The 21,519-nt window shown below is 40.8% G+C and overlaps 2 protein-coding genes across 2 annotated transcripts; both read right to left on the bottom strand.

The window, feature by feature from the left end:
* Nucleotides 1-535: 535 nt before the first annotated feature.
* Nucleotides 536-1,683, bottom strand: gcgb (glucagon b). The gene is made up of 4 exons (XM_083641925.1): nucleotides 1,598-1,683; nucleotides 1,379-1,484; nucleotides 1,135-1,290; nucleotides 536-794 (listed from the first exon to the last, which is right to left on the bottom strand). Exons 2-4 carry the CDS (start codon nucleotides 1,471-1,473, stop codon nucleotides 674-676), a joined length of 372 nt encoding a protein of 123 aa, XP_083498051.1. The 5' UTR covers nucleotides 1,474-1,484; nucleotides 1,598-1,683; the 3' UTR covers nucleotides 536-673.
* Nucleotides 1,684-3,930: 2,247 nt separating this feature from the next.
* fap (fibroblast activation protein, alpha) lies at nucleotides 3,931-21,347 on the bottom strand. The gene is made up of 26 exons (XM_083641765.1): nucleotides 21,108-21,347; nucleotides 20,769-20,847; nucleotides 18,588-18,680; nucleotides 18,360-18,454; nucleotides 18,181-18,255; nucleotides 17,955-18,007; nucleotides 17,674-17,743; nucleotides 17,147-17,267; nucleotides 16,842-16,996; nucleotides 14,722-14,819; nucleotides 14,473-14,602; nucleotides 13,932-13,970; nucleotides 13,741-13,839; nucleotides 13,580-13,650; nucleotides 13,413-13,466; nucleotides 13,156-13,280; nucleotides 12,391-12,441; nucleotides 10,269-10,367; nucleotides 10,116-10,185; nucleotides 7,784-7,981; nucleotides 7,521-7,575; nucleotides 7,094-7,193; nucleotides 5,979-6,037; nucleotides 5,757-5,829; nucleotides 5,497-5,570; nucleotides 3,931-4,485 (listed from the first exon to the last, which is right to left on the bottom strand). The coding sequence occupies exons 1-26, from the start codon at nucleotides 21,108-21,110 to the stop codon at nucleotides 4,384-4,386; spliced, it is 2,241 nt and encodes a 746-aa protein (XP_083497891.1). The 5' UTR covers nucleotides 21,111-21,347; the 3' UTR covers nucleotides 3,931-4,383.
* Between the last annotated feature and the right edge of the window lie 172 nt (nucleotides 21,348-21,519).

Below are 21,519 nucleotides of genomic sequence, written 5' to 3' on the forward strand. Positions count from 1 at the left end.
ACGCACGCACGCACACACACACACACACACACTTTCGTTTTTGAAACTGATATTGATTTAAATGAAAATGGCCATGTTCTCTCTCTAGCTGTTATATTTGATTTGTAATGTAACACAATTGGAGTGTATATTGAGTGGTGCTTCTTATGTGGATCAACCTCAATTCATGAGGTTGATTGGGCTGATGCTTTGTTGCCAACATCCCAGTGTAAACCAATATTTAATAAGTTTTAAGAACTCATAGATTGTACACATTTCTTTAGTGAAAACTAAATCTGACTTTATATGAATAATAAGAAATATATTAGGACAATCTACCGAAGTGATTAGTTGCAATTCAGATACAGATCATTATGGTGAGTTGCATATTAATGTGAAAAGGAAGATGAAAATGGCAAGAAATGTAAAAACACAAACTCAAAATGGAGTCATAACGCCCATGCTTGATAATAAGTGATAGGGGATACACATTTCAAACAAGGACAACAGAACTTTCTTAAACCATTGAGGAGCAACAAAGAGCTTTGTATGAGGGGAATTTAATAGCGTGACCAAGGAGAAGGGTAGTACAGGTTGTAAAACATATAAAGGCACAGAGTCAGTGTAAAGTCTGATGACGATGATGTTGTGTTATTTCCCGGAGTGTCGAGAGACGGTGGCCCTCAGGTTCTGTCTACTCTCTCCTGCCTCGGCCATTCTTCAGCCAGGACACAAACTCCCTGGCTGCCTGGTCCTGCAGGTAGGAGCTCACATCACTGGTGTAGGTCCCGTCCGCATGTCGCCTAATGGGACTGCTGTGAAGTCAGACAGATGATATAAGTTAAAAAAAACAACAACTGTCCACTTGAACAGGAAGCAACGATTTTCAGAAGTATAGGCAACTTTACAAATACCTGTATACATTTCCTGTGGCATGGTAAAGTAACACTGAAATCCACATTATTCTGAAATACAGTAGTCAGAATGATTGTTCTGATGATCCAGTAGCTGCATGTTATAGCAACTCAATTAAATAAAAAGCATTTTCATTGTCGTTTCACGAGCAATCCGTTCACTATATTTACAGAGTTGAGTCATATTAGAAATAATTCATCGAATAAATTCAAGAGATTCAGTCAGAAAAGTGACACTCACCCGTTTCTTTTCGAGTTCTTTAGCCACTGGACAAAATCTTGTGCTCTCCTCGTCTCCAGGTATTTACTGTAGTCGTTGGAGAACGTTCCCTCCGAATGTCTCTTCATGTTTGGGAGCTCGCTGGCTTCGTTGAACACGGGGTTTTCTGTCAATAAGCTACACAGACACACAGTTTGATCGTTCAGAAGATGCCGTTTACACAGATGAGAAGGCTGCATGTGAATGGCCCGAGAGGAGATCTTACATAGGGTTTCCCTCTGTGCCCTGGTCAGGAACCTGCCAACTGCTTTGAATGATGATCAGGAGCAGGAGTCCAGCCAAAGAGTGGGCGACTTTCATTGTTTGGGCTTCTGAAAAATGAACAAAGTGAGACAGTTTCCCTTAAGTGTCACTCTCAGGTGAATGAAATCTTAGCCAGAATGTGTGGATGTTTGTAAGGAAGATGGTCAGATAAGATTCTCACCTGTGCTCCTTTCTGGCGAGCGTCTGTGAGAGGGATGGTAAAGTGCGAGGGGTTCTTGTTGTGCGGTGCGTCTCCTCTCTGGCTTTCTGGAGCTGTTTCACGGTCCCTTCTTGGTCTGCTGAGTCTTATATAGTTGAGCTTGGTGGCAGTCTCCCAGATGTCAACCCCCCCCCCCCTCCTCCTCCCCCCAGAGACCTGTATACCCTCTCTTACTCTCAATCCATTAGTCAGCTTCCATCTCAGTCCACTGGATCTATTTGTCTTGGCGAGGGGGAACAAATCCTATGTATGTGTGTGTAGTGTAAAAGCTGTTACTTTAGGTGTCGAAAACAAACATGACCTCGACCCTGACAAACACGTCCAAATACTCGCTCCCATCTGCGTTGAGATGAACAGACTGCGTGCGTCTGTCTTTCTGGATAGGTGGTTACATCTATTTAAATGTTAAACTACCCATGTGGAGCAGTAGAGAATAGGGTAACCGTTTAATTTACAGGCCATTATTTTCATAGTAATGACTTGAAGTAACTAAATCATCTCCAAGTAAAAGAGATGCAACACCTTAGAATGACTGGTGATTGGAGACTTTAGAAGGGGGGGCCATCCAGGTTGTATAACATGCTTAGAAAACATCAATCTCCAAACTATGGGAAAAAGACTGCAACCTCTATTCAGAAGCATGGAAGGAAACGATACAGTCATGGTATTTCATAGCCCGAGACACACGTTGAATTTCATTTCAAATAATGAACAGGAGCTACTGGGCTCCAGCAAACAGGTTTGGACTGGGGCGCAGAGAGGAAGATAGCTTTTGCAGATGCAACAAAGAAAAAGGCACTATAAAATGGTACTGTACATTAGAGATGATACTATCATTTCTACTTCGATACCGATACCCAGGAAAATGTCCATAGTCAATACCATTTTCGATACCACGGGAAGGGGGCATCAAGAGGCATAAAAATAAAGTTAGACAGATGGACGGACAGACGCACACTTCTCCATAATCTAGACCTGATCAAACTTTGAATTTAGACAGCAGATTAGCCCTGCTGCTCTAGCCATCAGAACACGTTTAGCTTGTTGAAGCAACAGATGGGGACCACCAATGATAGGGAGGGGAGAATCAGTGATTTTTCATTCAAATAAAGCACTGATGTATCAAAACTGTTGCAAATAAGTATTGTATCCGTTTACATTCTTTTGTATTGATACTTATTGATACTATCGATACCTGTTGCAAATGAGTATTGTATCCGATTCAAATTTTCAGTATTGATACCTTCGATACTATCAATACATTTGACAACCCTACTGTACATGACCTTTGGATATCTATTGTTCCCTGTATCAATAACATACTGACATGGGAGTTAATTGAAGAGCCAGCATTATGCATATTGGGTATTCTACCAAATTACAATGGAGAGACCCAACTTCTCCTCACAAGAGGGCTCTTGGGTGAAATGAGCTCTCATAACGGAAGCACCATAGTGCTACGGCACCGGAAGTCCAAACATACAACTGGATTCAAAGAATGGAGAGATGAGCTGGCCAGGATAGCCTCGTTATTACACCTATTTTACTATTGCTTGGTTATTTTCGGTCATCACTGTGTCATTAATGGTATGTAATTTAAAGGCCATCCCTTCACATCCCTAAAAGGATGATATTCACTGCACCTCTGACCAATGTGCTTGTATTTGTATGTTGCACTTGAGTTTGAACTTTACGATCATGTAAATCATGAATCAACCTATAACTGAAACACAGCGTATATTCATAGTACTTTCTCACAGTGATGGAAGTGGCTTTTAGCTAGGGGTTACACTCTACGCTCAGTATGAGCAAGGTTTATGATGAGACTGTTACTCCTGATTTAACCACTTTTATCATACAACTAGCACTGACAAAACACATTGGAATGTGAATGTTTCATAGTCTTTTTTTTAAGGGGGGCAGTGGGGGCCCAACGGTTAGAGAAGCGAGCTTGTGACCAGAAGGTCGTCGGTTCAATCCCCGGGACTGGCAGGATAAATCTGGGTGGGGAAAGTGAAAAGGCAGCACTTGCCCTTGAGCAAGGCCCTTAACCCCAACCGCTCCAGTGGAGCTGATCAGTGGCCAGCAGATCAGACCGTGGTTGTACTGGTCAGCTTCCAGGTATGAATGTGAACAGGGCACTCCTGAAAAAGAGAGCATTGCTCTCAGTGAGACTCCCCCTGTACTAAAAAAATAAAAATAAAATAAATAAATAAAGGGAATATGTTATGTAGCCTAATCAATACTACTGTAATGTGTATTATACAGAAAGCACATGTGGAAACTCATTTGCACACAAAAAAGATCCCATTTATTTGACTAGTAACACAATGTGATGGTACCTGTACAAAAAAGGAACACATAATGACAATAAAAAGTATTTGTAAACATTTCAAAACAATCTATATTGTAATTTCATTATACTATGTTTGCACCACGAATTATAACATTTCACAACCAATTCAGTGGAATACTATGTACCGTATCAGTTGTATTGTTCACACGTGTTCCAGCATACATGCATTGCATGCAATGGCTTTTACTAGCTTTTAAATGTCACATATTTGACCAAAAGTTCCATTGTTTATTTCACATAACATACAAATGCTCACTTGTACGAGCGATCCACAAAATGTACAGACTTCAACCTGAACCAGTCCTGCAGAATATCAACGAGATGAGAGTACACGACATAAACAAAGTTTGTATAGTGGCAGTATACAGTATAAATGCTGTCATATTCACATCTATTCGGGTTTGACGAGGCATTTGTGTAGAAAGCGACTCATGTAGGTGTAAAGATGTCGGTAGGCTGACCCTCCCAGACCGTGGTCCTTGTCGGTGTACCACTGAAATGAACCCAATAAATCAGATTAGTGTCCAAACACTCCACAATCCTTTCCCAGTGATATCTTTATGGCAGGGGTCGGCAACTGGCGGCCCGCGATGCGGCGATGTGGCCCGCGCTGGAATTGCAACACAATTTTTTTTTTACAGTGCACCTGAACGCAACATGCAAGATACCTGCTGAATAAGTGTCCAAATGTTTATGTCATTCTGGACTAATACTCCACTTCTGTTATAACATTTCAGTCTGGAATATGGAATATCTTTCAATAATCTTTATGACTAAAAGGCTAAAAGTAATCTCATGTGTAAGAAATGACTGTTCTACATTGAAGTACAAATTTAAATAATTAATTCTTTTTGGGGGGATTTATTTAGCTTCAAGAGTGCATTTTTGTTCTTGTGTGACCCTCAACACAGGCGTTGAGAATCCTGGGCCACTTACTGATACTTATGCTTAAATTAACCCACTCATATTCTGGTTTATTTCAAGAAAAACATTTTGGCTAGTGGAAATTCTAATTGTCTGACAGGTGGTCAAAAACGTTAATTTCAAGCCGTGCAGGGAGAGCAGGTGGTGACATAGGAGTGAGTGAGAAAAGGATCAAATATTGGTGGTTAAGACTGAATAATGACATCACAACTGTTAATTTAAAACGAGTTATTCCTCTAAACCTGACTTCAAATGCCCCAAAATTTTCCGCGCCGGCACCGTTCGGCCCCCGGCCCTCAGCAACATCTGACCCTCTGGTAGCGAGCACATTTTTTTGTGGCCCTCTCTATCATCAAAGTTGCCCATCCCTGCTTTATGGTTTGTAATGCGGAAGAGGAAAACGTGTAGGTAAGATGACCGTTGAAAGGTTAGCATCCAATTACCATATTATGCATATTTTAGATTAAGAACAGTTATGGGGGGAAATACAAGGTGCTTTTTAACAGGATCTATTTGCACCCCTCATTCAATCAACCCCATCAAGGTCAATATTAGGCCTCTTCCCTGAACTAATATTTACCATCGCCTCGAAGTCCACTTGCTCGTCAACCAGAGCTCTGGAAAGTTGCGCTGCTTGCTGGAAATGAACATTGTCTACAGGAAAGAAAAGGTGTTTTTACTACCTGAGTGAGCATCAAAGGTTTCCAAGAAGCCAGCCAACAGTTCATTTGCACAGGGTGTGACTGTGACTGTGTTGCCTGCCATTTTGAATAGGACTACCACATGTTCAATGCATATCAAAGACTGACTTGAATATTTGAATGAAATGACATAACATACCATCAGCTGTGCCATGAATCAACAGATACTTCACTGATTTGAAGTTTTTGGCTCTGCGTGTCACAGTGGAATTCTATTGAGTAAAAGAGCATTCTCACTGTTAGAACAATTGTGTCAATCCATAAATGCATCGTAGTTTGAAAAGTATATTTTAATAGAGCTGTCTTATTTATTTTTTCTGCATCTTCTTTGTGTTGGAACCAAGTGTCTCCTCATGTTTACCTTATAAGAGTCAGAATTCTCTGTGGGCTTGTCCATGTAGCGTTCAGTGTACACGGCATCTGCAAAACACCATTAAAATGAGTCACAATTATTCAACATGTGGAAAGAAAATGTTTTAAGATTTATTTATTTTTTACTGGTCGTTTTTCTCAAAAAAAATCAAAAAAGTCAGGAGAGCCCTAGACTAGCACATGCTTCCTCCGATACATGTGCAGTCACCAGCCGCTTCTTTTCCCCTGATACTACATAGGAGTGGGCTATAAACGGCGATTCTTTTTGTTTTGCTTAGGTCACTGTTTTTTTGTATTCCATTTGCCCTATCTCAACATGAAATGACAACATTTTCGGCTTCAGGTCCAAGAAAAAAGTGTGGCGGAACTATTTCCTTTTGACCGAACTACACCCGCTAGCTGCTAGCTAGTTCCTACATGAAACTGCTCACAACAAAGTCTGTGCATTATCTTGAGTAACCGGCGGAAAGAGAGACAATGCTGTTGAGTTTTTCAAATGTATTTTTTTGGTGCTTCGAGCACTGCAAGCCGAGTGCCATCCAGTTCCATTGTATTCAAGAGAAGGCAGACATCTCTGTGGCTGATATCTCCAAAACTCAGGCAACTATCTCAAAACATTATAGATGGATAAATAGCACTACAGGCGAGAGGAAAAATATGTATTTTGGATTTTACTGTGAGCTGTCCCTTTAAGTATTTGTGGCTGATAGCACTGTATGAAAAGTAAACAGAAAAACTAGGTTGATTCCTTTGGGCGAGCCCACATTGTAGCTCGTCGAGCCCTGCAGCTTGCTTACGCAGCTCAGGTGCTGCGCGGCCCCGCCCACAGCTTGGCCCCGCCCACAGCTCGGCTGCTGCGTGGCCTCACCTGCTCGGCGCGCGCTCGCAGGTGTGTGTATGTGTGTGTTACTCACAAGTTTATGGGTGTGTGTGTGTTCCTTAGGTTTACATCAGTGCCTATGACATCATCACTGAGTCTTATGACATCACTGACAGTGATGTCACAATGCCTCCTATGACATCAACAGTGGGACAAAAATTGAAACAAACATTGCCCACATGCTCCCTTTTAGATAGATAGATGTGGCATGCATGTGCACCTACCATAATATTCCCACTTGGATACAGGAGCAACTGCTATCCCACACTTGAAGAGACCGGTTCCAGCACCCAAGGCCATTGAGGCGACATAACCACCATATGACTGAAAACCATGAGTAGATACAGTGTACATATTACATAATAGAATTTTAGTGAACACAAAAATAATATATTTTTATGTGCTAAAAAGAAACGCATACACTACCACAAAAGTTATATAATTATATATATATATATATATATATATATATATATATATATATATATATATATATATATATATATATATATATATATTCATAGCTTTGATGTCTTTACTATTCTTCTACAATGTGAAAAATAAACATAAAGAAAAACACTTCTGTCCAAACTTTTTCCTGGTAGTGTATGATAAATATAAAGTAATGAAATAAGATGAAAACAAACTTACCCAGCCCCATATGGCGATTCTGTCTTTGTCTATAAAACCCATGTCAATGAATTTCCTAGCAAAAACAAAACAACAAAGGACTTTTAATTTCCTATGAAAACCTCAGAAACATTTGATAGATACCTTAATTATGAGTTATTTTATTTGACACCAATATGACATCAAGTTTGCTTATCACATGATGCAGCCTACACATTGTATTAAATCTTACACATCTTATGACACACAGGTGATCGGCATTGGAGTTCAAACACGCACTTTACCTCACCGCTGTGATTTGATCTTCCACTTCATACGTGCCCAGGCGCTTGTAGATTGCGTGCATGATTGTGTCACCTTGGTAACCGCTTCCCCTTCCGTCAAAACTGGCATAAATGATGTTGAGTGAGCTGCAGAGGTAGGTCCCCCAGGTGTTCAGTCGGAAACGATAGTCTGTCTGCTGACTGCCGGGTCCACCATACCTACACAGGACAGCAGTGTATGTAAGTATGTGTGTGTGTGTGTGTGTGTGTGTGTATATGTATATATATATATATATATTATATATATATATAAATATATATATATATATATACATATATATGTATACATATATATATGAAGTCACACCCCCTTAGGCATACGAACCAAGGGATGTCATCTGCCATTCTTTTTTCCATAGACATTTGTAAAATGCTTTATTTATTTATTTTTTACTGAAAATATGTACTGACATGCTGTAACACAAGAATTTCCCCCAGGGGATTAATAAAGTACTAATACTACTAGTACTAATAAAGTATCTATCTATCTATCTATCATAAAAATAGATTTATTTGGTCAAATCAAGCGATTTAGCTATATTTAGAATCAGGAGAGACCATATACTCACACAAAAACTTAAAGAATTTTGTATTATTAGGGGTCCAAGCACGAAGTGCGTGGATCCCTATTGTATCTGTTCCGTTTATTAGGGGTCCAAGCACGAAGTGCGTGGATCCCTATTGTATCTGTTCCGTTTATTATTATTATTATTATTATTCTGCCCTAAAACAGCATGCACGTCAAAAACCGTAAGGGCTACAGTAGCCAGACCTTGCAGATAGGTTGGAAATGTGCCCCACTGCTCAGAGACAAAAAATTAGCCATATTGGCCAGATGGTGGCGCTATAACAGACCCTTTTGCGTATTGACCCATAACTCACACCCATTTAAGCCTGCTAGATTTTCCAAAAAAAAAAACGAACTCGTCCTAGGCCATTTGCCCGAATGAGCCCAAACTTTTTCTGTGTCATCTCTGGACTTCCCTGATCTAAAGTTGTATAAAGAATTTGGATACGTGAAACCGTCTTGAAATGATAAATGTTTAAACTTTGACACTATGTCATCATAGATGACATCATAGATGACATCATAGATGACATCATAGATGACATCATCAGTGATGTCACAAGACTGTCACCTTCTCTATGACGACGTCAGTTATGACATCATAGATGACATCATAGATGACATCATCAGTGATGTCACAAGACTGTCACCTTCTCTATGACGACGCCAGTTATGACATCATAAATGACATCATAAATGACATCATAAATGACATCATAAATGCCCTTCTCCTGGTACTATATAAAGCTTGAAGCTTTGAAGCAGAAGCTTGGACCCCGCATCGCCGCTTGCGGCTATATTTATTATTATTATTATTCTGCCCTAAAACAGCATGCACGTCAAAAACCGTAAGGGCTACAGTAGCCAGACCTTGCACATAGGTTGGAAATGTGCCCCACTGCTCAGAGACAAAAAATTAGCCATATTGGCCAGATGGTGGCGCTATAACAGACCCTTTTGCGTATTGACCCATAACTCACACCCATTTAAGCCTGCTAGATTTTCCAAAAAAAAAAACGAACTCGTCCTAGGCCATTTGCCCGAATGAGCCCAAACTTTTTCTGTGTCATCTCTGGACTTCCCTGATCTAAAGTTGTATAAAGAATTTGGATACGTGAAACCGTCTTGAAATGATAAATGTTTAAACTTTGACACTATGTCATCATAGATGACATCATAGATGACATCATAGATGACATCATAGATGACATCATCAGTGATGTCACAAGACTGTCACCTTCTCTATGACGACGTCAGTTATGACATCATAAATGACATCATAAATGACATCATAAATTACATCATAAATGACATCATAAATGCCCTTCTCCTGGTACTATATAAAGCCCCCATCACCACAGCTTAAATCTAGGGGTCCAAGCACGAAGTGCGTGGATCCCTATTGTATCTGAGACATACACCCCCCAAGTCACCGGAAGCTTGGACCCCGCATCGCCGCTTGCGGCTATATTTATTATTATTATTTAGATGTTTTGTTTTTATTTTTGGTCTGGGTGAACTGTTCTATGATCTTTCCTGATTCTAAATATAGCTGAATCACTTGGTTTGTAATTTTTTTTTTCATAAGCAGCTTTACGAAATGTCTATGGAAAAAAGAATGGCGGATGAAATGCCTTGGCCTAAAAGGGGGGCGTGATTTTGGCTCTCTATTGAATTGCATTGTGTTGGGATGAGATGGAGCAAGATGCTCTGTTGTTTACTTACACATCAATAAGAAGAGGATATTTCTTAGATTTCTTGAAATTTGGTGGTAACATCATTTGATACCAAAGATCTGTTGGCAAAAATAAAAGGGACGACATGTAAAACACACAAATGACTAAAAGCAAAAAAGTCTCATTTGACACATTTCCTCACCAAGACCGGCAACCCTGATGGTGCCGCGCTGCATCGTTGGCATATGGAATTGCGTTAAAATATTTTCTAGCTCCTTGTTGTCTTCAAGAATGGTGAGCTCTGAAAAAGATAATAGTGTAGCAAATATGGTGAATGTATAAAATACATTGCAATAAATTATTTTTTTTACATAATTGCAGCTTGTTATTTTCATACAATGTATTATTGAACTGATTGAGCACTTTGTAAGATCATGTAAGAGCACATAGTACAGTAAGATAAGGTAAGTGCACAGTACAGTAAGATAGGTTAAGTGCACAGTACAGTAAGATAAGTTAAGTGCACAGTACAGTAAGATAATGTAAGTGCACAGTACAGTAAGATAAGGTAAGTGCACAGTACAGTAAGATAAGGTAAGTGCACAGTACAGTAAGATAAGGTAAGTGCACAGTACAGTAATATAAGGTAAGTGCACAGTACAGTAAGATAAGGTAAGTGCACAGTACAGTAAGATAAGTTAAGTGCACAGTACAGTAAGATAAGGTAAGTGCACAGTACAGTAAGATAAGTTAAGTGCACAGTACAGTAAGATAAGGTAAGTGCACAGTACAGCAAGATAAGGTAAGTGCACAGTACAGCAAGATAACGTAAGTGCACAGTACAGTAAGATAAGGTAAGTGCACAGTACAGTAAGATAAGGTAAGTGCACAGTACAGTAAGTTAAGGTAAGTGCACAATACAGTAAGATAAGGTAAGTGCACAGTACAGTAAGATAAGGTAAGTGCACAGTACAGTAAGATAAGTTAAGTGCACAATACAGTAAGATAAGGTAAGTGCACAGTACAGTAAGATAAGGTAAGTGCACAGTACAGTAAGATAAGGTAAGTGCACAGTACAGTAATATAAGGTAAGTGCACAGTACAGTAAGATAAGGTAAGTGCACAGTACAGTAAGATAAGGTAAGTGCACAGTACAGTAAGATAATGTAAGTGCACAGTACAGTAAGATAAGGTAAGTGCACAGTACAGTAAGATAAGGTAAGTGCACAGTACAGTAAGATAAGGTAAGTGCACAGTACAGTAAGATAAGGTAAGTGCACAGTACAGTAAGATAAGTTAAGTGCACAGTACAGTAAGATAAGGTAAGTGCACAGTACAGTAAGATAAGTTAAGTGCACAGTACAGTAAGATAAGGTAAGTGCACAGTACAGCAAGATAAGGTAAGTGCACAGTACAGTAAGATAAGTTAAGTGCACAGTACAGTAAGATAAGTTAAGTGCACAGTACAGTAAGATAAGGTAAGTGCACAGTACAGTAAGATAAGGTAAGTGCACAGTACAGTAAGATAAGGTAAGTGCACAGTACAGTAAGATAAGTTAAGTGCACAGTACAGTAAGATAAGGTAAGTGCACAGTACAGTAAGATAAGGTAAGTGCACAGTACAGTAAGATAAGTTAAGTGCACAGTACAGTAAGATAAGGTAAGTGCACAGTACAGTAAGATAAGTTAAGTGCACAGTACAGTAAGATAAGGTAAGTGCACAGTACAGTAAGATAAGGTAAGTGCACAGTACAGCAAGATAACGTAAGTGCACAGTACAGTAAGATAAGGTAAGTGCACAGTACAGTAAGATAAGGTAAGTGCACAGTACAGTAAGATAAGGTAAGTGCACAGTACAGTAATATAAGGTAAGTGCACAGTACAGTAAGATAAGTTAAGTGCACAGTACAGTAAGATAAGGTAAGTGCACAGTACAGTAAGATAAGGTAAGTGCACAGTACAGTAAGATAAGGTAAGTGCACAGTACAGTAAGATAGGGTAAGTGCACAGTACAGTAAGATAAGGTAAGTGCACAATACAGTAAGATAAGGTAAGTGCACAGTACAGTAAGATAGGGTAAGTGCACAGTACAGTAAGATAGGGTAAGTGCACAGTACAGTAAGATAAGGTAAGTGCACAGTACAGTAAGATAAGGTAAGTGCACAGTACAGTAAGATAAGGTAAGTGCACAGTACAGTAAGATAAGGTAAGTGCACAGTACAGTAAGATAAGGTAAGTGCACAGTACAGTAAGATAAGGTAAGTGCACCTTACAGTAAGATAAGGTAAGTGCACAGTACAGTTAAGTGAAACCTGAGAATATACCTGCACCTGAGCCCCTGTTGTCGCGGAGTGTAAAGAGGGGCAATCCAGGTCCTGGTAAAAGCACAAATAGAAAATGTATCAAATGTTTATTACACAGAAAGCTATTTGTATGGCTAACAGTGACTGACCTGGGGTCAGATCTGTTTGGACACAGGATTGATCATTCACATCACACCCTCCCCATCACACAAACGCTATACTGTACATTCCTTCCGCCTTCTGATTTGCTGCAGCATGCTACTGGAACACTTTACAAAACACGCTCAAACTCACTGTCCTCTCATCACTCACTGCTTTCAAACAAAACCTGCAACAGATCGTAGTCGACTGTTGCACCTGTTGACTGCCTCTCACTCGCACACATACCCTCCAGCCCCCTCTCTCCTCCCCGCCATGCCCCTTCTCTCTCCCCCCTCCTTCTCTCTCTCTCCTTCTGTCTCTCTCTCTCTCTTTCTCCCTCCCTCTTTCCCTCTCTCTTATTATTGCTGTAATTTGTGCTTTGCATGCTCTCCTTTATTACTGTCATTTTTACTCGTATGTATATAACCTTGTTTTTATTTCAGCCTCCCACCCCCTTCCCTCAAAAGGCCTTTTGCTTTTTGACAGGCTGCTTTTGTATATACGAATAGAATCTGTTCTTAATTGCGTGCCTGGGTAAATAAAGGTTAAATAAATAAAAATAAAAAAAACAACATTGGCCATGTACGAGTTATTTGGTCAAGAGGAGATGTGGTGTGGTGGTCGGTGGAGGAGTAACTAACGGACCATAGCAGCTCATCCGGTAGTAGGAGGTATCATAGCTGAAGGAAGCTCTGTTGTACTGACACCTGTCCTCATACTGGCCACAGGTGAGACACTGGGGGGCAGAGGAGCTGCTTCCAATCATAAGCCTGATAAACAAACAACCAGCACATCATGTCAGCTGGCATCATTTCGACAAAAATATTCACCTCTCCATGTACTGCACATTTGAGTTCTTTGCTCCATGTTGAGACATAAAACAGATTAGAAGCCCTCCTTACTTGTAAAGATGTCTCTGTCCGGGACTTCCTTGGTGCTCATTACTTATATAATATCTGTGTGACAAATGAATTACAAGAGCTTTACTTGATAGAGTTTTTTTTAATATTCTTTAACGGATATGATATGTAACAAGCAATTCTCTCAGATGAACTGAATCATTACTTACAAGCAATCTTTTGTTAATTGGGATATGTAGATCACTTCCCACTTGCCTGAGGTGATAGGTGTTGCCTTGCCCTTGAGAAAAGACCCGCTGTGAGTATTGTATGCATGTATTTGACCTATATAGATTTGATATTTGACATAAAGATGCTTGGAAATACTTACATCTTTCACATAATGAATATGTTTGTAGCCATGAATGTCACTCATGACTTTGTAGAAGCTGAGTTTATCCTCAGCAAAGAACAGGGGTAAGGGAGCAAACTAAAACAAATATGAATATGTTATTTAGAAATGTAGAATAATGATGAATCATGTTGAAGGTGGTCTTAATGTAGTAGATTAGTAGAACTTACACGGCCGACCCAGCCTGTCTTGCTCGTTTGCTCAAATTTCTATAAAGAGACATTTATTGTCATTAAGTAGCATTAATCGTCATTGGATTGTTCATACAGTAAGCAAAGCTCAAACTATTTGATTTCCAATCACGATTTCTTTTTGATTTTTCATAATTTTTTTCTCAAATTTCTCTCCCATTTTCTCCCCAATTGTACTTGGCCAATTTCCCCTGCTGTAGACTAGACCAGCACATGCTTCCTCCGATACATGTGCCAGACGCTTCTTTTCACCTGATAGTGAGGTGTTTAACCAGCCCGGACGCATTGTGTGGGAGGACTGCGCTATTCCCCCTAGTTCCCCTCCCCGCCCTGACTGACCAGAGGAGGCGCTAGTCAGTGGAGCGAACAGATACCCCACCGGCTTCCCACCCGCAGACACGGCCAATTGTGTCTGTAGGAGCGTCTGACCAAGCCCCGGAAGTGCCTCTGCCGGGAATTGAACCCGGGTCTCTGCCCACCAATCACAATGTCTGAAGCAGAGAAGTCACAGCTCCCGTACCTGCTTTTCCTTCCAGCTGCTTCCATCAAAGTCATAGATCTGTGCGAGCACACGGTTCTGTTTCCTGGTGAGCCACTGCACAGCCACACGCTCATCTGTCACCCAGGTCACCGAGCTCAAGAAGTGATCGCTGAGTCAGAACAAGAGAGTGACACGTTTTTTTAAACGGACGTGTCGTGTTACGGCCGACCATGTTTGCCTCTGCTGTGACTGTAGCATATTTTTTAGGTGATGATGAGGGGTACAGACCCTGATGCGATGGAGCTGGGGGTCGGCACCAGTGTGCTGCGTGGCGGATCTGTCGTATCAACAACAAAGAGTTTCACCGTAGGAATCGCCGACCCCGCCTATCAAACACAAGTAATAAACATTATGAATCATGATTCATAAGGGAATGTATTCTACGAGGACCCAATTTAAGGCTGAGTAAAAAAGAAGCATCATTTTATAATACAGTGTATATATCATAGGAGTGGATTTTGTGTTTCATTTCACAAGTATCTTGTCCATTACTCTATTCATTTCACCTCCCACCCAATTCACCCATTTTGTGTCTAAAAGGCAGGAAGTAACACAGGTGCAAGCAAGACTTTAATTATGGACCCGGCACTGGAAGACCCAAATGGATTGAAAGTTGGAAACCCTCATTGGCTGCGTTTCCTGCGGCCCCCTTAAGAAGCAAACACGTTTCCCAATTGCTTCTTAGCCTAAGATGATCTTTCGTTACGAAGGCATGCGTTTCCCAAAAGCTTCTTAGCGCCAAGATGATCTTTCGTTAAGAAGGTTTTGTAAGAAGGGTCTGGGGCATTCTTAACACCTTAATGACGAAACACTGGCAGATCCAGCCGCGTCAGGCAAAAGGAGATACTTGTGTCCACTGTTCCTCTTGTGTTTTTCCCTTTTTCCTTTCTTTCATGCACCCTTTAGTGTTTACAATTGGGGAACACTTGAAAATCTCCCCTGTATGTATGGTTACTTGTGTTTTAAATGTTTTACCGTAGGCTATATTCCTCTAATCAGAATGGATTCCTTTTATAATAAGAATGTTATGGATTTATATAGCACCTTTCACAGAACCCAAGGTTGCTTAAATTCTGTAGTGTTTCTCGCAATTTTGTTGTATGCTGTGTATATAAAGCAATTTGAACTGCAGTCCATGTCTGAAATAAATCATGTTTAATAGAAGTTCTTGTTTAACATGACCACGATTAGGTGATTCTACAAAAGTGTTTCTCAACCACTGGGTCGTGGCCCACTGGTGGGCTCAGAGTGCCATCTAGTGGGCCGCAGAGGACCTCTCACATCAAGATGGTGGACAGCTCCAGTTAAGATGCTTCTTAAGAGCCTTCTTTAGCGATGTGTTAAGAAGACTGTTAAGAAGGCGTTTGGGAAACACTTCTTTGGAGCCTTCTTAACTCCTTAAGAAGCTTCTTAACTCTTAAGAAGCTTCTTTGTTGGGAAACTCAGCCATTAGTGTTCAGGCACGTGCAGGGGGGGTGCTAGGGGTGCACGAGCACCTGCCCATTTTCCCCTGATGCCCAAAGTGCCATTTTTTTTTATTTATTTTTACAGTGAAGGCATCATGCCCAGCACCCTTCAAGAATAACTTATAACATTAAATAACAATTTATCAATCAATAAAATGTCCAGACAGTTGACACATGTTGACCTTTCAACCGGAAGTTAAGTAATCATCTCAGCCATTAGTGTTCAGGCACGTGCAGGGGGGGTGCTAGGGGTGCACGAGCACCTGCCCATTTTCCCCTGATGCCCAAAGTGCCATTTTTTTTTATTTATTTTTACAGTGAAGGCATCATGCCCAGCACCCTTCAAGAATAACTTATAACATTAAATAACAATTTATCAATCAATAAAATGTCCAGACAGTTGACACATGTTGACCTTTCAACCGGAAGTTAAGTAATCATCTGCGTCTCTGTGACGTGCACAATATTTTCCCCCCAGGATGGTGAAGGCATGACCCGCCCTTCTCTGCCTCTGATTGGCCTAGCGTCAAACGTTGTTGATCCAATCACATTCGCTTGGCTAGCCTATCCTGCGTCTCTCCTCGTCTCCTGTGCCAATCAGAGGCAGAGATGGGCGGGTCATTCCTTCGCCATCCTGCCCACTGCCCAGCTGCTGAGCTCCGACTGACTGGCGGATCAGCGACAGTGAAACCGCCCCATGCCGCGGTGCTGTGCCCTTTTTAAACTTTTGAGCCCGCGCCCCTCTAAGGGTCTCTGCACGGCCCTGTTAGTGTTCTGCTTGCGCCTGTGTTACTTCCTCCCTTTTATACACAAAATGGGTGAATTTGAAAGGGAAGTGAAATAGGCGAATACTTGAGAAAGGCACATAATTGAGCATCCCACCTTTGGGTATGGAATCGTCACTGTTTTGGGGTATTGCTCATATCCATACGAGCTGAACTCCATTTTGTTGACTTTGGTATCATTCACCACGATATAAGCCAGAAAAGTTCCATTTGGCGACCACCATATTCCCTCATTGGAGCCGAACACTTCCTCTGAAATGGTTTAGGAAAACATATTACCTTCTCTCTCTCTCTCTCTCTCACACACACGCACACACACACACACGCACACACACACACACGCACGCACCCCTCTGCACCATTAACACATTCAAATTGAATGATTAAATGTATGTTACCTACCCTCATACACCCAGTCAGGGATGCCATTAAGGATCTCATTCTTTTTCCCATTGTGCGTCACTTGTACAGCTTCAGCAGTGACATTGGATTTCAAATAAATGTTGAAATCTATGATGTAAGCCTATAGGAAAGAAAGAGTATAACATCATCAGTCGAGGGTGTTTGCATAGTCAGTTGATGAATTGTGTTTGTATGACATCATCAGAACGGTCTTGGGTGCTTTCTCCCTGGGAAAGATTGCTTTCGTTCCGTCCCGGGCCCGGCACGATCCCCCCCCCCTCTCCCCCCAGTGGTCAGCTTTCACATTACAACATTTCTTCCTGGGGTCAATTTGGGGACAAGCATCCCCAAGTTACTTTATTCACCTATCAAAGCCACACACTTTAATACATATCAATATGTATACAGGCTCATTCAGTTCAAATGAAATGGTGAAATGACTTGATGCAATATTTACTGTGTAACACAGTCTGTGTTAATCAATATCCTGATAGACAAGGGTGTATTTTAAAATGTTGTACACTCACAAATTTGTTCCCTTTTGGCGCCCAGGAAAAGAACATGACTTCTGAAAGATTCTGAAGAGTTACAAATTCTCTGGAATAAAATAGTGACAATGATGTACAGTACTGTACATTAGTATGATGTGCTTGTCTGTCCATAACGATAGCCTGCTGTATCACTATTGAAACAATCAATATTTACCACAGTAAAAGCCGTAAGCATATATGTGGAGTTTGTAAAATCCTGCATAACAATGTCAGCTAATTAGAGAGTGATATCATTACAACAAAACAGGCCTACTTACGAACTTTCTATGTGGTAGATGGAGTATGAGGCGTTGTAAGAATGTCTGTATTGCTGTTGGATTGTTAACACAAAACTGTGACTTATTAGGAGTTTTTGACCTTTCTTGTCAAGTTGTACATACATCTTACAAAATTAACATGACATTTACACTGGAAAAAGTTAATGTAAAAATAACATATGCATGCAAAGTAAACTGGAAAATGTTGATGGGGTTAATTTCTCACCTTTGTATAGTTGCTTTCAAAGCAGACATATTTCTGATCAGCTGAGAGTATATAATCTGTGGCTCCCACCTGGTTCTATAGGGAAATATCAGCACAAAGTATGAGCATATAAACTGACGGAATTGTATTTGTTGTTGAAAATTGTGCGCTATCTGAAAGAAAGAAAGAAAAAACCTTACAAAGGTTGAATTGCTCAAATATAGTGACTCCTCCTTTGTTTCGACATTGTAGAGGTTGACATTTTCTTGCCGTGTTTGATGCAGATATTCCTTATCTGCCGGTAAAAAAAGGACAAGCAATAACCTTTTGAGAAATGCAAAAACATCAGCTTTCAAACAACATTAAATAGACTATTACATCACACACAAAGACTTGACTGGTTTGAATGAAAGTGAAAGCTTACCTACCTGATATCCATCGCAAGTTGTATGATTTCCACCTAATGGTGTCATCGAAATAATCTGTAAGGTTGAAAGGTCTTTTGGCGCCTGCATCATCTCCTGACAATATAAACACATCATTTGCATTATTTGGTTTGCACCATAGATTATCATAAGGTGACCAGTCGTCCCCGATTTTCGGGGACAGTCCCCGTTTTTGGTGACCTGTCCCTGGCGCTGGAGCTGTCCCTGAAAATGTCCCCGATTTTCTACTGGCGTCTGCGACTCGAGCTCTAGCAGGCTCATTCTTAAATCTAGAATGAAGAAACTTATAGGCTATGAAACTGTAAAGACCTGCAGCATCCATTGGGACCAACACTGCCATGCTACCTTGTCGGGAAGGAAGGGGGCTAAATAATACATTTTGAAAAACTGGCATATATGGTCAATTTCAAAGGCGGACCCTTGACCGCTCTTGCCTATATCTGAATGAGAATGGATTATATGAATGAATGAATGAATGAAAAAAATGTATTGGTCACCACCAAGCATGTACACTTAGGTCACAACCAAAGGTTAGGGGCAGAAGCATACGCTTATGAAAGGCCCCCCCCTTTTCTTACGGTTAAAAATGTTCATTCGTCTGCGATTTTTGGACATTGTCCTTAGGCTACATGCCTTCAAATGTACAACAAAGGATTTCAAGGAGAAATATCCTAAAACAAGAAACAAAGAAAGTAAATAAATAATACAACAGAGACAAAAACAAAAAACTACAATAGGTGAGTAGCAAATAACAAAACAAAAACAATACAATCAACATTTTTTTTTACATCATTCAGTTACCTGGGAACCAGTCTGTAATTATCCATCATCATGTCTACATACAGACGTGCCCACTGGCCAACCACTCAAGCAAAAAGGTTGCAGGAGGCTTACGTTTTGCTGCTTCCTGCTCTTCCAGGAAAACATTGAAAAATCAATTACGAAAATAATAGTCCCTAATGTCTCCAATTACGAAAATACTTTTTGAGATCCGAGGCTTTTCATAAAACATGCGGCGCTGTAGGTTTGGACGGTCATGGCCAGGCCAAATGCTGCTGGGGAACACATTGCCATTTTGTAAGGGGGCACACAGTGAATGATGTGTGTGTGTGTGTGTGTGTGTGTGTGGGGGGGGGGGGGTTAAAGTGATTTGGTTAAAGAGATATTCAGAAATAAAGGGTACAGTATTTTGGGGGATTTGACTGTTTTTCCCCACTTTCCCAGAGTCAGAAACAAACGAATGTCTTCAGACAGACATTTTTATGTATTTGATGTCGTCTGAACGGTGAATATGTCAAACAGCAATATCAGGCTATCTTGGCTCAATTGTTGAGTGTCTCAAATAACATCATGATCCCATATTTGAGCGAGGGAGGGGGGTTCATTTTTCCAAGCTTTGTCTGGGTCGAGGCCCACAGCCTCAGACTTTGAAACGCCCTGCTACTTTAAATAGGCTATTCAACATTTTTGACTGATGTTAAATCTAAGGTTATAATGAATCTACATTTGCATCGCATGGTGGCGCCATTTCAATAGTAGGCTGCTGGATGGCTCATCACACTGATCCCTCATGCAGTTTAGTCATATAGGCTAGTTCTATTTCTACACAATCGTTTTGTCACATCGGGTAAACATGGCAAAGAACAATACAAGTATTCACAAACAAGCAAAACAAGTTATCAGTCAATCTATTCGAAAGTAGCCAAATACATAGAAAAATAATCAAATTATCTAAGGCACCAACCATAGTCGTTAGCCTACACAACGTGTAGCCTATTATTTTGGCACTATACGAGGGATGACGTCACTTGCCACCCAGAAATGCGGAACCCCGCGGCAGTTAATAGTATGAGTTGTGTCAAACGTTAATTATATCTCAAAAACTATAGGCTACATGACATCGCTTCTATTTTGACATTCTGAGTGAGAGCAGAAGTAGCTCAAGAGTTTGATGCATGTCGTGTTAAAGTTGTGTGAACTGTCGCAGTTTTTAAAATGTAAACAGGGTTAACTGGCTAGAGACAGCCAATAAGCCTCGCGCCACTTGGGCTCCATTGGCGTTGCCACCCAGTGACGCGGTTTGTTTACCAAAATGCTGCTCGGCTGATCCCTCGTATATACAATTCACACAGAAAAAGGGAAAAAAAGAAAGGTTATACTTACTGTTCAAATAAACTGCTACTGGGACAGTTATTAACGTGATGACGACAGCCGCCCCTACCCCTGCCCAAAGCACCTTCCCCTGTGAAAGAAAGGTGAGGGTCACGTCAAAAGTTACAACAACAAAAGTTTCCTCTGAAATAACTGAAATAACACACAATATATCAGTACAATGTGGCAGCACTTTTGTATGTCTGCATCCGTCCCACTATTTACTTCGAGGCAAGTTATCTTTAGCGACATATAATAATAATACGTCTATTTCCATTTCAAAAGTTATTTTTTGCACTGCTGACACTGAAGCTAGTTGGACGGATAAATCGATTAGCTGTAGCTACTGACCATAATGTCGATGCTGAGGGACTCAACATCCAACGGCGAGTGGATGTGCGCTGCTGCTGCTCTCAAGTCTGTTCAAATCCTCAAAAAGTCGTTGACGTGAAGTTAAAATGGACTTCTCGGACACACAGGCGGCTTTGTTTACATGCTCATCATGAGGAAACCTGTAACAATGAACTTGATAGCGACTCAGTTTGGCAGCAGTCAGTCCGTCCGTCCGTTGCAAGTTGCTTCACTCCACGCTTCCAGATGCACTCGTGGAGTCCGAAAGCAGACAGATCTCTCCTCGGAGTCAGCAGCGCACATACCTTTGCAGGAGCGCTCAACTTGCTAGTCTTTAGGAAGTGTCCTAACCCGACATTGATTGCATAGCCTACTGTAGTCATCAAATGTGCAGAGAAATCAGGAAATGTGC

This window comes from Poromitra crassiceps (genome assembly GCF_964638095.1).
Source record: "Poromitra crassiceps genome assembly, chromosome: 8".
Lineage (NCBI taxonomy): Eukaryota > Metazoa > Chordata > Actinopteri > Beryciformes > Melamphaidae > Poromitra > Poromitra crassiceps.

Coding starts and splice junctions, on each gene's coding strand:
- gcgb (XM_083641925.1), bottom strand. CDS start 1,473: ATGAAAGTCGCCCACTCTTTGGCTGGACTCCTGCTCCTGATCATCATT. Junction 1,291..1,378: donor GGCACAGAGGGAAACCCTAT/GTAAGATCTCCT, acceptor GTGTCTGTGTAG/CTTATTGACAGAAAACCCCG. Junction 795..1,134: donor AAGAACTCGAAAAGAAACGG/GTGAGTGTCACT, acceptor CTGACTTCACAG/CAGTCCCATTAGGCGACATG.
- fap (XM_083641765.1), bottom strand. Junction 18,681..20,768: donor AGTAGCAGTTTATTTGAACA/GTAAGTATAACC, acceptor TTATATTGTCAG/GAGATGATGCAGGCGCCAAA. Junction 17,744..17,954: donor ATCTACCACATAGAAAGTTC/GTAAGTAGGCCT, acceptor ATTTTATTCCAG/AGAATTTGTAACTCTTCAGA.